Source organism: Drosophila mauritiana, chromosome 3L (assembly GCF_004382145.1).
Source record: "Drosophila mauritiana strain mau12 chromosome 3L, ASM438214v1, whole genome shotgun sequence".
In the NCBI taxonomy this organism is placed as follows: Eukaryota; Metazoa; Arthropoda; class Insecta; order Diptera; family Drosophilidae; genus Drosophila; species Drosophila mauritiana.
The window spans coordinates 22,761,388-22,777,785 of record NC_046669.1 but is presented as its reverse complement, the minus strand read 5'-3'; the positions used below and the strand labels follow the sequence as shown (position 1 = coordinate 22,777,785).

Below are 16,398 nucleotides of genomic sequence, written 5' to 3'. Positions count from 1 at the left end.
GCCAATCAGATAGCCACTTCTCCACAGCCACTAAGTGACGAGAGAGTTGAGTTGTTGCTTGAAGAGGACATTTGGATCGACTTAAAATCGCTGTGTCGTCGGCAAATGTAGAAGTCGTTAGCATTCTGCTTGTGGGTATATCTGCTGTATAAAGGACGTATATCGTAGGTCCAAGTACGCTGCCTTGGGGAACTCAAGCGTTTATGCCGTGGTCATTGGACATATCAGAGTTACATCTCCCAGCAAAGGCTCTGTTATAGAGATACGACTTCGAGAGTTTGTGGGTGTTTTGGGGAAGCATTGCTTTGATTTTAAACAATAAACCATCCAGCCAGACCTTGTCAAATGCCTGGGAGACATCCAGAAATATTCTTGGGCAATATTCGCGGTTTTCGAAAGCAGTTCGTATTTCTGGAGTTATTCGATTGATTTTTCAATGGTTCCATGTTTCTCTTGAAAACCGAACTAATGCGCTAGAATAAGGTTACGTGTCATCAGATAGGGGGTGATCCGGGTCATCAGACATTTTTCGCAGAGTTTCGAAAGACAAGATAATAGGCTTATAGGCCTGTATGATGAAGAAACTGAAAGGTCCTTTCCTGCCTTCGGTATCATTACTATGATCGACTTTTTCCATCTCTCTGGAAAATACCCGAGTTTTTTGATAGCGTTAAAGAGCAGGGATGCTATGCTATAATGCATATAGCACAGTATTGAAGCTCAATAATCATCTTTGGTGTTATTGGATCACATCCTGAGGACTTTTTCGGATTTAGTTGATCCTTTATAATTTTTGCTATTTCGTTGGCTCGAAATTCGATTAACTCATGTAGTGTTTGGTGGTCGTCTCTTAGCGTCGATAATACAACGGTTGAAGGTGCGTTGCGAATGAGGTAGCTCTCTCTTTATCGCTTTGGGTCCATCCACCAGCGATGGTCCTTAAATGTGAAATAGTTTCTGCCGAGGTAGTTAAACTGGGATGGGCTTTCCCTAGTGAGTTTTTACTGCTGTATGTTGATAATTGTTCTATATGTATGTTTTTCTCTTCTTGCCTGAGTGCATTGGAGAGTTTACGTGAAGCATTTATTAGTCTTTGCTTTGCTTTTTTTGGTGTAGAGATGCTGGCAGCTGCAGCTAAGACACTCTAGAGTATTTGTTGCGGAGTTAATATCGGCGTCAGCGCGATATGTGAGCTTATATATTTTCTGTACTTGATCCAGTTTGTTCTTATAATGTTAATCTGCTAGTCTGCTTTGTAGTCACAGGGCATTGGAGGGCGTTCAGTATTAAGAGGACTGGCAAGTGGTCAGATGATAGATCCGGTAGGGATTCGTCACTAATGAGGTTTCGAGGCAAAATCGATCAAATCAGGAATTTTGTTCAGGTCGGTAGGCCAATACGATGGTCTGCCTGAAGAGACGTAGGCAAGCATTCTATTTACATTTATGATGGCGTTATATAACTGTTTTCCTTTAGGGGTGACGAGGCGTGACCCCCAGTGGGTCTGTTTGGCGTTGTAGTCACATGCAGCAATGATGTCCCCTTAAGTGTTAAAGAAGTCCAGAAATTGTTGTTCGGATACATTATAACGTGGGGGACAGTATACCGCTGCGAGGCTAAGATTGCTGCTTCCTGGTTGTACGTTAATAGATGTGGCCTGCATGTAATTAGTTGCAAACTCGCTATAATGGTGGTGTTTGTTTCCGTATGGATGATTTGTTCCGTAAAACAAAAAACCGCTTATTTGGAAGTTGTATTTAGCAGTGAGATGTGTTTCCGACAGTATCATGACGTCAATTTGATTGTCATGAAGAAATTGAGTTATTTCAAGTTTTTGCCGTGAAACGCCGTTGGCGTTACACAATGATATTCGTAGGGCAACCATTGATTATTTGAAACGTTGTGATATTAGCATCTCCATAAGGAAATTTTCCTTGCGCATGAGATATTGCATGGTAGTCCGCATGAAGGACATGAATTCAATCATATGCTGCTGCAAAAGTATGCATCATGGTTTCAATATTGCTTTGTTGTTGGATTCGGTGTCAGATCAATTTGGGCAGTATGTAGAGTGGTTGTCGTAGTGCTAGGCCTAGTTAGTCCCGCTTTCAGGACGTTTGCGAAAGTCACATTTTGTGAGGTAATCCCCGGGCCAAATGAGGATCTCTTTGCGGTTGAGAAAAATACGTCTGGGTTTATTTCTGAGGGTTTAAGTGTATTCTGTGCGTTATGGAGGCGTACAGTCGTTACTCGGGGGTGAAGCCGGCTTTTGAGGTCTTTGTATATTGGACAGCCTCTATAGTTTGCTGTGTGGTTACCGCCACAATTTAGTACCGCACTTTTTAGTATTGGGATCGCTTTTATTTGTCGTGCAATGAGCAGAGTCATGAAGCTCTCCACAGATGACACAAACTGGACGCAATGTGCAGTATGCTCTTGTATGGCCATATTCTTGAAAGTTCGTGCATTGGACTGGGCCTTTGCGCTTGTGTAGTTCTTCTACGGTAATTCTACGATGCTGAAGAAACTGTACCCTAGCATTAAATAAAAAATAATTGAGTCCAAGATTAGGCAGGTGGGTGCTGTTTCTGCAAGATTATAATTACATCTTACACGTGGATGCGCTTAATAGGAATACACACATATTAACGATCGATTGTAACTCAATTGAGGAAAATCTAATTATTTGTGAAAGCAGGGGAAAAAAGCTTTTAAAAATAGTTTATTGAAATGAGGATAAGGAAATTATCATATTTTATGTACAGAGTGGAATGGAAAGTCATGTTTTGTTGAATTATCATGATCAATTAGGACACATTTGACTAGACATTATGAAAGAAGTGATTTCAAAGAACTACTGCTTTCCCAAAGTTAGTCCCGAGTCTGGAAAAGAAGAGGGGGATTCCTTCACAGCATTCCCAAGGAAAACATTCCATTTGATGTAGTAAGCATAGACCATTTTACCTGTTTATAAAAGCAGGTAAAATAAACATATATTATTGATTATCGACGCGTCGAAAAAAAAATCTAGGGAAGCAGTAGTAGCTTGGAAGGACTTTTTTGTATGTATTATTTGGGATCGCAAGGCATGGGAGATTTCAAGAATAAAGCACAAAAAATCAGCTAACGGATCCCCACAGGTTAATGCTCACGTCCTGAATAATGCATTATCATCAATTAACCAACATCCAAGTTCCAAAGGCAGTTTTATATATAGTTTAGAAGATAGGTTAGAAGGGATAAATAAAAAGAGTGAAGATATAAATTTGGGGAAAATTAGAAAAAGCTTGTAAGAACATAAATAAATTGCAAGAGAACAAGAATTCTAGAATTTAATTCATTAATCCAGGTAATTTAAGCAATGGAATAGGTAATACAAGCAACAACACGTTCTAATCGCAGAAGCGATCATTTAAGGTAAATTTTTCGTAATATATTTAGAGTAACTAATATATTTTACTTTAATGTTAATCGGACATTTGGACCCATATTCCAACTCAACTGAAAAGAAAGTGCTCTAAATCCGAATAATAACAACACGACCTAGACCCGAATTTTGTATTTATATGTATGCATAATTTATTTAGTAATTTACTAATTTAAATGCATAATTTAAATAATAAGCAAAATAAAAAACAATTTCTCTCATCAAAAGTGTGTTGTGATTAACTGATTAAACAGCGGTGAGAAAGCGAAGAATACACTGATGATTTAATGGTTAAAATGCGCCTTAAAAGCGATGATTTGGCGCTCTTTCAGCGGAGTTTGTGCAAACTTCATAGCCATTTTTTATCGCTGATTTTCAAACAAATTGTGCGGTGATTAGGCGCTCGTCATCGCTCGGTGCTTCATCGGTCGACGAATCTGCAGGGTTTTAACCACGATGTATGCATCCAGCTTACTTTCGTATTAAGTGCCTGCGGACATTACTTCGTGTCCCGTTCGCGCGATCAGAAACCGACACACCAATATACATAAGTAATAAGCTAAGAATGGAACGGAATAAGAAAAGAAAGAACACTTCGTTTTTGGAAAGAAAAGAGAACTGACGCTTTTATCTCCTCATTCCAATTCCAGAACAATTGCAAAGTGAACTTTTTAAAATGAAAATGAATGCCATTAATAGTGTTCTTAAAATATTTGGCAACAAACGTCACTTTAGTACAGCTTCACTTCTAAAATCAATAAACTTTGACAAATATCAGTTTTTACTCTTTGCTTGATTTATTGAAACATGAAAACATCTTGAACATCTATTGAATTAGATGTTAATATTAATATTCTACAACATTAGATATAAACCATATGTTGAGCACGCAGCCGCCAGCAATTCCTAATATTGAAGACACTGCTGAACTTTACTGCACCTCAGCTGTGCAGCAATATCATCGTTATCTATGCAGGCCAGCTGCGTGAGCATCTATGGCTGACGGCAGAGTGCGCGCGAGAATATAGCCCAATATACAGAGGTGGTCAAAAGTATTTACACAACGAGCTTTTTTTTCAATTAGTTGACAATTGAAAAAAAAGCTCGTTGTGTAAATACTTTTGACCACCTCTGTATATTGGGCGAGAACGAGCGATACACAACTCATTTTTAATCGCTCGGAAGATGTCAGAGTAAGACCGAAGCGAGTTGCGAGCTCATCGATGCAATTCTCGTTCGTTACCCCAATAAAACTTATTGTACGAAATCGCAAAATGAACCTCGTCCTTTCATTGCTCAAAAGCATTAATAAAAAAGCTTTTTAGTTAACACCATATTTCCGAGAAAATTCGAAGGTGGATTCGGATATCTGATAGTGGAGAGCTCTACTATAGCTTTCCCTCTTGTTTATCATAAATTTACCATTTGTAGTTACGGGGTAATACTACGGTGAATATTCTTCGGTTGCCGAATTTAGATCCTTAATATCAAATACACTTTATTTTACTAATAACAACTTTTAAGGGCTAACCTTTGATACTGTAAACATCGTCTTTAAATTAGTTACAGCTCATTTATCTTACACATAAATCAAATAATTATACAAATTAAAACAATTTACCTGTGATGGTATAGGTATTTCCGAGCAACATATTTTTTTTATTGCAGCATAACGATCGTCTCTACTGTTATGACAAATACATACGACTATTTGATCATTTATTGTTATATTTCGCCGCAGTGCTTGAATGTACGCATCGATTCGGTCACGATCTAACGAAATCATTGTTGGGTTAGAAATGTTCATACCAAGTGACTTACATGCCTGTTTCATGTTATCGAGCAAGTTAGTTGCAGCTTTCGTATCATTTCTTAAATGTATAATGATCCATTTACTCAGGTGCACTACTTTCAACATTTCATTGGTCGCAGCATGTTTAGAGAACTCTGCGGACCTTCCGGCCGACAGACTAGTTTTTGAAAAACATATCTGCTCTATGTCCATTTGACGTCCAATTATCTTGTTGGAATTATTCGTTAATGAAAGACCCCAGCTATTAAGAATTTCTTGTGCGGCGGGTGTCTTCGAAACATTTTCGTAAAACTTATTTAACGCCATCTGTCGTTGATTTGGCGAAACTCTCGTAAACGTAGCGATCTCGCGCATAAGCTTGTTATCTGACCGTACTTCGTCTCGCAGCCCAGTAAGATAACACAATTCTGGAATTAAAGAAAACTGTATATGTTCCCCTTCTGCTGGAATTCCTCTTGATTTCTTTATACTATAAATCAATGGTTGATTGACGTCCTTTATGATTATATTGTGGTATTGTTTATAATATTCCACGTAACTTGTCCAGCCAGTTTTAATTTTAAACTGACATGTTGGATTTTGATCAAAACAAATATCATTTATTTTATATGTACGATTGTTATACCTAGTTAAAACAATATTTCCAACCAACATTTTTCTCGCTGATTCTTGGTAATGCTCTACATTTTGCTGATAAAGATCAACCAGCATTTCTAGAACAGTTTTTTGGCAAAGTATACGATGCGAAACGTCGCAGCATAGCATTAAACCACCTTTGTATTCGTCAACGGCTGTAACATAGCCAGGCCAAACTTCTAACTTTTCCAGTGGTATTATTTTTGGACGCGAAGGATCATACTGCTTGCGATCAAATTTAACGTAATTTAATACTTTCATAACTCTATCGAATAAAATATTATATAATTGCGTGCAGTTCCTCATTTCCTCTTTTTTTTTGTATAAAATTCGAATCTGCAATTCAGAATCTTCGACCTTCGAAATAAAGACGGTCATCTTATTTGGTAACAAAATAGGTAAATATAAAGTATTTCCGTCAAATGTTTTGGTTCCACCGAGTTTATCCTTATGATCATTTAAATATTTTATTCTTAAATGTACCGAGTCAATGGGAGGAAAAAAACGCACTTCGTAATTAAAAACTCCCTTGGATTCATCCGTCGTTAGCTTTAAGTAATTACAGTATATATCAACAGATGAACCTGAAAAATCGATATTATAAATTCGTTATACACATATAAGGAATAGAAAAAAACAGAATCATATAAAAAATAGAAAAAAAGATAAACATGTACCCTCTGGGAGCCAATAAGCTAGAGCTGCGCGGGTGTAAAATCAGCATAAGGATATCGTAAATCAAGTATATTATAAAAAAAAGAGGAAATGCTATAGTCGAGTTCCACAACTATTAGATACCCGTTACTCAGAAAGTTAACTGCCAACTCTGAATTTCATCATTTTTCTGGCACAACAATAGATATTGGAAAATAAAACGAGAAAAAGTTAAAAAACTGTTCAAAAGTTTAAGGGCGTTTGAAAGGGTGTGGCCAAAGTGTTATTGGTATATAGTATAAATTGGCAAGACAAAGACAATAAAAACATTTTTAAGCAAATCGTTAGAAATGTATATAGAAATATATTAAAAATTATTAAAACATTTTTCAAAAGTGTGGGCGTAACATCATTTTGCAGCAAACTTGTGCTGCGTCTATGTCTCTAGAATCTGCATGTCTAATATCTAGTTTCTCTAGTTTTATTAATTCCTGAAACATATCCAGATCGACTACTTCCTTCTAACTGTTACATATGTATATTTCAACGAATCTAGTATACCCTCTTTTACTCTATGAGTTTGCAATTTGTAAATAAAAAATATAAATGAAACGAAAAGATTAAAAAATGTGGGAGCCACGGCTTTGTGGGTGTGGCCAAGATGTTTTTGGCTATAGATAGAAATTGGAAAGGCAATAACAAAAAGAAATGTAATAAAGGTCAAAGGTAATAAAAGGTCAAATTAAGCGTCTTCGACCCTATTAAGTATACATACTCATGATCAGGATGAATAGCCTAGTCGATCTGGGCATGTCTGTCCCGTAAACATGGATCTTAGGAACTATACAAACTTGAAAGGCAATTCTAAAAACGTAAAGCCTACAAAAACTGCAAATATATATATATATACATATATTATTTTAATACAGTTTAAAATTTAATTTATCTTAATTTAAAAATGACAAAGTGCTTCTACCTGTAAAAAAAATATACATATAAGCATAATCTTTTTTTGGATTGTACCTTTAGATCCGTAAATTAAATCGGGAAAAAATAATCCATTATGTGAAGCAATTGCTTCTAATTCGGTGCCCTTTGTCTTTTCGGTATTGTTTTCTTTTGCTTCAGTTGTTATAAATTGATTTGATGTATCGTCATACGTTTTTAATGTGTCTATAAGCCTAGCACGTCCTCGGCCGACCGAGATATTTACATTTTGAAGAGTGGTTATAAGATCAGTTTCAATATTATGGCCTGACAGTAAACGTTCTCCACTTGATCCAGAATTATCAAAATCCAAGCCACTGTCGATTTCATGATCTTCACTTGAAATTGATTTTTCCATATTGCCGGCATTTTTATTAAATAAGCTCAGCAAATTTCCTCTTCCAGACATGCTCTGAAACACACAATTAAAAATAATGTTCAGTGTTAGTTTTCCACGATTTATGGGTATCACAGACCGAGTACCTTAATGTTAAACAATCTTCCACTGTAAAGGTGTTACCTAAGTACCTATTTTATCTTTAGCTTTTTTCAAAGGAAATTAAAAATATTCTTCAACTCCAACATATAGTACTTTTATATCGATTTGTGAATTGGTCAAAGTCGAATGACATATTGTGTAACGAAGCGCACCAAGAGATTATGCAGATTTGACTGGAATATATAAACTTGACACCGCACACACTTGCGCTAGACTTACATGCTTAAACTCAACTTACGGACGGACAGTAGGACATGACAGATTGACTAGGCTAGTGATCAAGAATATATGCACCTGTTACACACTTCTCAACGAATCTAGTTTACCCTACTACTCTACGAGTAACGGGTATAAAAACTTAGGTACAGCCGACAATTTGGAGATTCCTCTGTAATTTTCGGATACAATTTGTTACCTTTTTAATTGGGAGGATAATATATGGGGGAACTGCGAAGATTCCAGAGATAAGGTAATCAGTTTCTGTAGAGGCTTGCACAAGGCTTCCGCACAGAATCTAAGCACACAGCCAGGGATTCTGTCGGGACCTGGAAAATAGGACTGCTTAACCCGCTAAAGATCGTAAAGCAGTGAGCTGAGTTGGACAAAATATTAAATTCGACTTTAATATCGCTTAAGAGTAAGGCTATTCGGAATGAGGTAGAGTAAAATTTGTTGTATGAAAAAACTTGGCAAATATTTCGCCTATTGCCTGATCCAATGTTACCGTAGTGTTTTCAAAAATACCGAAAAGGATAAGACATTGTTTTGCAATTGGTGTTAACGAAATTTTAAAACTGTTTCGGATAGTGTGCGAAATGGAACTGTAAATAGTTCTTGTAACACTCAGCATTAAGCACGGTAAAATTAAACCGAGGAATTACATTTTTAGAAAAAATAGATCGAGAACTGATATTATAAAAATGTTGTATAAAGTTACTTACAACGTCTGTCTATGATCACACGATTCTAAATCAACCCCACAGAATCTGAAGCAGAGGGAAACTACCTTGTTGGATGCAAGAAAGAAACTGCAGAAGAAAATTCTAGTGACCAGTCCAGCGGCCGCAATAGCTCACATGGAGTAGTTCATCAGTAGTTTATTAACTCCCAAAATAGGGGAAAAGGTGATATTACTCCTGAGTGGAAACACTTGGCCCATAGAACACATTATGAGTGGAAGAGAAAGCTCTAAGCCGTTATAATAAGACCTTAGCACATTAGGAGAAGACAGTGCCGAGAGGGGACCCTCTTAGGAAAAGAAAGTTTCGAGAAGGGACTCTTTGAGGAGAGACCATTCTCAGGACGATTCTCTGTATCCTAAAGGAGCCATTCCGCTAAGGAGACCGTCCTTAGAGCTAGAGACACCGGTTAAAAAAAAATCGCGATCTCTTGATCAAGAGCTCCGAGAGCAGAGAGAGAACAAGAAAGATACAAGAAATTACAAGATGGGCGGCAAAGAGGCTAAGGCTTCTGACAATACGGCCAATGTGATCAACACCGTGGACGTAATCGACCACAAGGACGAGATCCTAGGCATGCAACATACCCTTAATTTCATTGCCGTTGGCGGTTGTTGGTGGTTTTGGCAGTTTTGAAATTAGTGAAGACCCACAAGCGGTCAGTGCAGCGGAATCGGGACCATCACTAATACATTGGAAAGGATTGTGAACAATCTTGATTGATCTACAATCTACACAGTGGAAGGCAAAGCTCGCGTAGCTTAAATGAGCAGTGACAATAAAAAAAACAACGAAATAGATTCGTATAGCAAGCAAACAAAAATAGTGATCCGACAATAACAATAACATCTAATAGAAAGTACTGGGCTCAAGTAATTTGATAATCAGAATATGTATGTACGTAAGAGAGTATTGCAATCACGGAAGAAACGCAGGATCTGAGCAAAAAAGATACAGCTGCGGTTAAAATTATAGCACTACTGCAGGTGGAAAGTTGATTTCCTAAAAAAATGTATTGAATGTTTTAAAGTCCGATTGCATGAATAATAAATAATAAAACAACATATGGTACATGTTGTCTCTTTAAGCAATAATTTTGTAGTCTCTCAATGTAACGGTTCTTTTTGTTTTGGGCACTTTCTGCAAAAGGGCGCTAAATGAGGCGGTAACAAAAATAGCACTGACCACGTTTTTGCTGAATAAAATTAATAGGAGTGATTGCTTTGAGTTTTTTTTCGAAAAAATTTGAAAAAAGGAGTAGCATTAAAGGTTTTAATTGAATTTTTTTCGAAAGAAGACCAAAAATTCTCTAGTTATGGGTCGGGGAAAGCATTTTACCGTCAAAATAAGGAATTTGATTAAAAACATGATCTCTGAAGGTAAAACCTACGCTAAAATGAGACGGTTTGTTGGTTTTTCAAACAATATGATCCGCAATGCATTGCTGTTTGTCGAAAAGAACGAAACACGTGGAAGAAACCCCTTAATGTCCAACGAGGAGATCAAGCGCTTGGTTCGGCAAAGCAAGAAGGAGCCTTTTAAGCCGGCGACGGATCTGAAGAAGGAGCTTCAGATAGCTGCAAGCGTGGAAACAGTTCGCAAACACTTAAGACTAAACAACCTTAATGCGTCCAGTCCCAGAAAAGTCCCTCATTTGACTGTGAAGCATGTGGAATAGCGAATCGAATATGCCAAGATACGCAAGGACTGGCCTGTGGAGAAGGGCGCGCCACATTTTGTGGTCAGATGAGAGCAAAATTGTTTTTTTTTTGTGGGAAAGGCTCTCGGTCTTATGTTCGTCGTCCACCACGAGCTGAATATAATCCTCGCTTTACCTTTAAGACGGTAAAGCACGTGGGATCAAACATCATGGTATGGACGTGCTTTTCATACTATGGAGTAGATCCGATTCATATGATTCAAGGCATCATGGATCAGCACATTTACACAGATATCCCGGAAAATGTGATGGCGCCATATGCCGAGGATGAAATGCCGTTTTTTTTTTTGGACATTTCAACAGGATAACGACCCAAAACACACGAGGAAGAAGGCTCGAAAGTGGTTTGAACAGAAATCGATCCGAGTAATGAAATGGCCTGCTCAGTCACCCGACTTGAATCCAATCGAAAAACTTTGTGCGGACGTGAAAAAAAGGTTTCTGAAGCCAAACCCAACAATATCGAGGAACTTTGGATTCATGGGGGATCGAGGATTCATGGAGCAAAATTCCTCAAAAACGGTACCAGGACTTGGTGAACTCCATGCCAAGAGGATGCGCAGCTGTCATTGCCTACAATGGTCACGCAACCAAATATTAAGATTCTTTAAACATAGTTCTTAAGATATAATCCATTTGTTGAACTCTTATTTTATTTTTTTAGTTAGTTTTAGCAAAATACGAGAAACAGTGCTATTTTTGTTACCGCCTAAATTTTGAGGTTTTTTTTTGTTTTACCAATTATTTTTAAAATATCCATTAGATCTGTTACCAATTTTATTATTTCGATTGAAAATCATTGAAGTATTTAAGATTAGTGAAAAAAATGATGAAAAAATGTCAGAAAATAGAGAAACGCTGGGGCAAACACGAAATGTGCTTATGGTGCTATTATTGTTACCGCAACTGTACAAGAGAAGCAGTAAATGTAGATCAGCAGAAATAAAGCAGAACAGCAGGAGAAGCGATCGAAAAGAGCAGAGCAACAGAATAAAAAGCAGAGCGCCCAGAGAGAACAGAAAAGGCTTAACACACCGAGTGTGGAATTCAGCAGAGACAGCCGCAAGAGTGTAGTAAAGCCGACAGTTGTCTAAAAGAAAGCCGAAACAGTCTAATAACTGTGTAACTTCCATTCTTAAATATAATATCAATACTATAAAATAAAGTATATCTCAGCTTACATGTATAATTCTGGTGTGTCCTTTTTTTATGTGTAATGCGTTTTGTATGATCTGCAATAATAGTAATAATTTGACGTTTGTAGTCGTGAATAGTTGACGTCTGCACCGTTGCCTGGTGGAGCATTCTGTCTGCTAAATCACCAATTGTTGCCAACTTGTATAGCTTTTTTATACTATCCGTCAAATTTATTATTAACCATGGCACTAGCCAACAATTCCACTAAAAACAAGAGAATGCTACAGTCGCGTTTCCAGACTATCTCGTTACTCAGCTAGTGTAAAAGCAAACACGAAATTTCATAATTCTTGCACTGCGTCTTTGTCTCTAGAATCTGTATGCTGAGTCTCAACCTTTTAGCTTTTATAGTTCCTGAGATCTCGACGTTCATACGGCTATTCTACTCGCCTTGCCTTTATTTTTAGCTTTCTCTGCTCTGACAGAGGCAGCTGTTATCTGTCGAGACAAGACTTTCCGAAGCATAGTTAAAGGGTATAAAACGCTGGTCAAGGTTGTTAGCTGACACTTCAGCTTTTTCCACGTAAGTGAGGCACCAGCCACCGGACGGATTTTTGATAGCCGATTTAGAGGGGGGCTGAGCTTTGAAACGTTTCGTTATCCGCCACAGTGAGTAATTTGAGCTCGTGTCTGTACCCAAGTTATCCAGGAAGTTTTCTATTTGTATCTGCTTTCTTCGAGCAGTTGGCAAGTAACTTTAAATCCGCTGGTCTGTGGTCTGTGGGTCTCTACTTCGTGCGGAGTTCTCGGTGCAGCAAGCAGAGCTTCTTCATTTATTTTACTCATGAAAAGGATGGTAGCATTGTCAATATGCACCGCTTCCTAGATTTGCATATAGACCTCACTCAATTGTTCCAAATGGGGTTTAAATACATTGTGTCAGCATTTGGACCGATTAGACGTTGGTTTATCTCCAGCCTGCATGAGCCCTAGATTGACACGTGTTACGTCGAGCTATATTAGCGTATAAGATGTTTGTTCTTAATGCCTCAGCTAAAAACAGACGCTTGGAGCACGTTGATTGTGTATTGCGGAGTTGGTAAACGACGGTAGCCTAGACCGTGCCTTTATTTTTAGCTTTCTCTGCTCTGAAAAAGGCATCAGTTGTCTGTCGAGACATGATCACCCCCGCAATCGATATACATGCACCTACACATGCACCTTGTACACAAACTAAATCCTGTTAAATGGGAACCACTATAGTTGACACAAATGGGGTCCTGGGTGCAATAGTTCTAAGAGGGTCCAAAGGTTTGGAATCTTTGCTCTACCGCGACTCTGTATCTCCCAAATTGTAATATTTTTAGGCTTTGCTTTAGATTGATAAAAAATAATTTTTGTTTCGTTTTTAAATTTATAGTTGCTCCGTTATAATCGTCGTGAACCTGAATGTTTTTCCAGTCTGTCTTTTAAGGACCTCATGGCCGTGATCATTCATTCCTTTAATCACTACGCTGAATGGTTTTTCTGATGGAACCTTACGAATAAAACTAAGCTTAAATACATTTAAATAAAGAAAAATAGTATATTTTATTTTATATTCGAAGCGAAAGTTTGGTTGTATGCATAAATAGTGTAGACCTAATTGCAGAGCGAAAAGCAAAACGCAATCAAAAATGCCAGCGCAAATCATTTTGAAAAACGTAATATATACATATGGTCTATATGTGAGGTAGTACTTACAAATTAATTCGACTGTTCACTTTTTTTAATCTTATTTACCACATAAATAGAATATATCTGATCACTTTATATCTGGTGCAGGGCACATTTGCAAAATTTACATTTATATTGTTATCGATCACAATACTTTGATCAACGTAAACACGAGTTTCCACCGATAAAACATCAGTAAAGTCTGAATATTTCGCACTGTAAGGAATTCAAGATCATTTTGGTTCCATTTGGCAATAATACCAATTTTAAAGCCCAATTTAAATTGGCCAATGCAAAAAAAACCTAACAATAAGTGCACATTAACGAGCTGTATGCTGACTTTTTCGTGTACACTTTTTCATGGTAAGTTTAAGTTTTAAATGAAATGTTTTTAATTAATGTTAAAATATTAAATTATCAATTAAAATATTAATAAGAATAATTAAGTAAGTTTTAAGTTATGATAAATACTGTTACTTTTTTCTCATAACAAGTGATCATCAAGTGATCATCAGAATTTATGATTTTGTTGTTTCAATCCATATGTTCAAAAATATTAATAAAAAATGTAAAATTTTGATGAGCTTAGTTAACATAGAATACAAATCTTACCAATTTACCGAATTTTGGCAGTTTAGGAAAGGGCAGCAAAAGTGGCCTATGCCAAATCCGCTCATGGCGCAACGGATAAGCCCCATCACTGTTGAGTGCGGATGCATTTAAGAGCCGTGCTTTAAAATCTCCCCCTGAGGGAGGAGATTTAAAAGTTACGGCAATTTCATCAAATTTTTAACTCAAATTACTTTAAATTTCATTAAGATTGTTCTAAATGATAAACATTTAAACTCCTCAGGCGCCATAAATCTTTCTCACGATCGACGGCAGCTTAGTTGTAAGACCTTCACAACGCCTTACAGCAACTATACACAATCTTCAAACATTTATACAAAGGGTCCAAGCTTGTGAAACTATTCGTCAGCATAAAAGCGTTGACCAATCCAAATTAATTAAACAAAAGATGCATCCTGGCAACGTATAGACCAGGCCAGTTTTACACCATTTTCGTCCATTTTGGCTGCACGCGTCGCGATACAAGCCATTTTTATAATAATAATGTAAAAAATTTGTACATTTTCTAAAATCAGTTTTACATTGGAATTCTAACTAAAAGGAACCATACCAATAAAATCATTTTCATATTTCATTTTTAAATTTTACCTCCGAAGTCTCAGCGCAAGTCATTTTGTAAAACGTTATATATATATATATATGGTTTGGTACTTACAAATTAATTCGACTTTTCAATTTAATTAAATCAGATTGACCACACACACAAACAGAAAAAACCTGATAAATTTATATTTGGTGCAGGGCACATTTGCGAAATCTACATTTCTATTGCTATCGATCAGAATACTTTGATAAACGTGAACACGTGTTTCCACCGATATATAATTAATTAAAAATGGTTAATTAATTGTAATATAAAAACACCAAAACATTAAATGAGAGTTCGGTTTAAAAAATGGGTTAATTATATGCATAACTCCAAACCATTTGTGTACTTCATTTTCATTTTAAAACTCACTTAGAGTACGCAGACTTTTGCTATTGAGTGTAGGCAAAGACCATAGAATAACAAGATGCGTAACGCCATGCGATTTTTTGGCCGTGGCTCTAAAGGTGGCTCCAGGCTCTCTCGAGTTTTTGTTAGAGAGAGAAAGAGCGGAGAGCGCTACAACAAACAGCTCTTTTCTACGCATACAGTGATAGCAGACAACTGTATGTATTTGACAAAATATGGCCTTCACCTTAGAAGTTCGTTGACTTTAAATATATATTATTTTTTATTAATGGGCACCATGCGAAAAATAATTGTTTTGTATTGCCTTAACGTTATTATTATTTAAATAAAGCTTAGAAATAGTAATAGCCGAATCTGTATGCATCACAAAATAAATTTCGAAAATGACTTTATATTAGAATACTTGTCATTAGGGTATTCATCTTGTACGTGAGAAAATTAAATAAGGCAGTGATTGTTGAGTGCTTGTGTCCGCACTTCGTGCCTCCAGATATGACTTTTGCAATAAACAGTTTTCATATTTTTATTTAATTTATTAATTTTTATTTTCTACTACGTATTATTTTTATGAAATATTTATTTCTCAATGTAATGTCTTCTTTTTGGAAAATTTTTGTTTCAAATTACAGTAGTTATAATAATTTCCTTTTTATTTGCATTAATTATTTAGTATATTTATTAAGTCATTTGACTTAATATGATGTATGTAAATTAACAATTTTATTATTTAAAATGCACATTAGATTCAGTTGTATTTCAATATCAGTTTTTTTTTTAATATTCCAATTTGATATTTTTAAAAAGCGCTCAATTTCATCATATTGCTACGAAATTGGCCAAAACTCCAAATATGTAAATTCGTTTCTTCGATCAGAATTGATTTCGGCCCCATCACTGTTGAGTGCGGATGCATTTAAGAGCCGGGCTTTAAAATCTCCCCCCGAGGGAGTGTATTTAAAAGTTCGCCAATTTCATCAAATTTTAAACTCAAATTACTTTAAATTTCAATAAAATCCAGTTCTTTGAGATTGTTGTAAATGTTTTTAAAGCTGTTCAATCAGTTCAATGAACTCCGTGGTAGCAGTGGGATGAGACGTAGTCAATGATATTTCCGTCGAAGAGAAGACCTAGGCAGGTTTGAGCTCGCAGGGTGACACAGGCCGACTTAGTGCATTTAATGGCGATGTTCCATTTGGCAGTCCATCGCCCGATTGCATGCAGCCATTCCTGAACTGCATTGGAAGCGAATTGCAAGGATGAGTACG

The 16,398-nt window shown here is 36.6% G+C and overlaps 1 protein-coding gene across 4 annotated transcripts in view; it reads right to left on the bottom strand.

Moving 5' to 3' along the window:
* Nucleotides 1–14,859, bottom strand: part of LOC117139408 (protein argonaute-3) — a 60,851-nt gene extending 45,992 nt beyond the window's left edge. The window contains exons 1-3 of one of the 4 annotated variants that reach the window (XM_033301684.1): nt 14,834–14,859; nt 7,554–7,929; nt 5,049–6,460 (exon numbers count right to left, since the gene is read on the bottom strand). In XM_033301684.1, coding sequence (XP_033157575.1) covers nt 5,049–6,460; nt 7,554–7,926 — 1,785 coding nt within the window. In that variant the 5' untranslated portion in view covers nt 7,927–7,929; nt 14,834–14,859. Of the gene's footprint in view, nt 1–5,048; nt 6,461–7,553; nt 7,930–11,876; nt 11,928–13,575; nt 13,678–14,833 lie in introns of those variants that run through there. The other 3 variants (XM_033301682.1, XM_033301683.1, XM_033301685.1) reach the window with 3 other exon arrangements.
* Between the last annotated feature and the right edge of the window lie 1,539 nt (nt 14,860–16,398).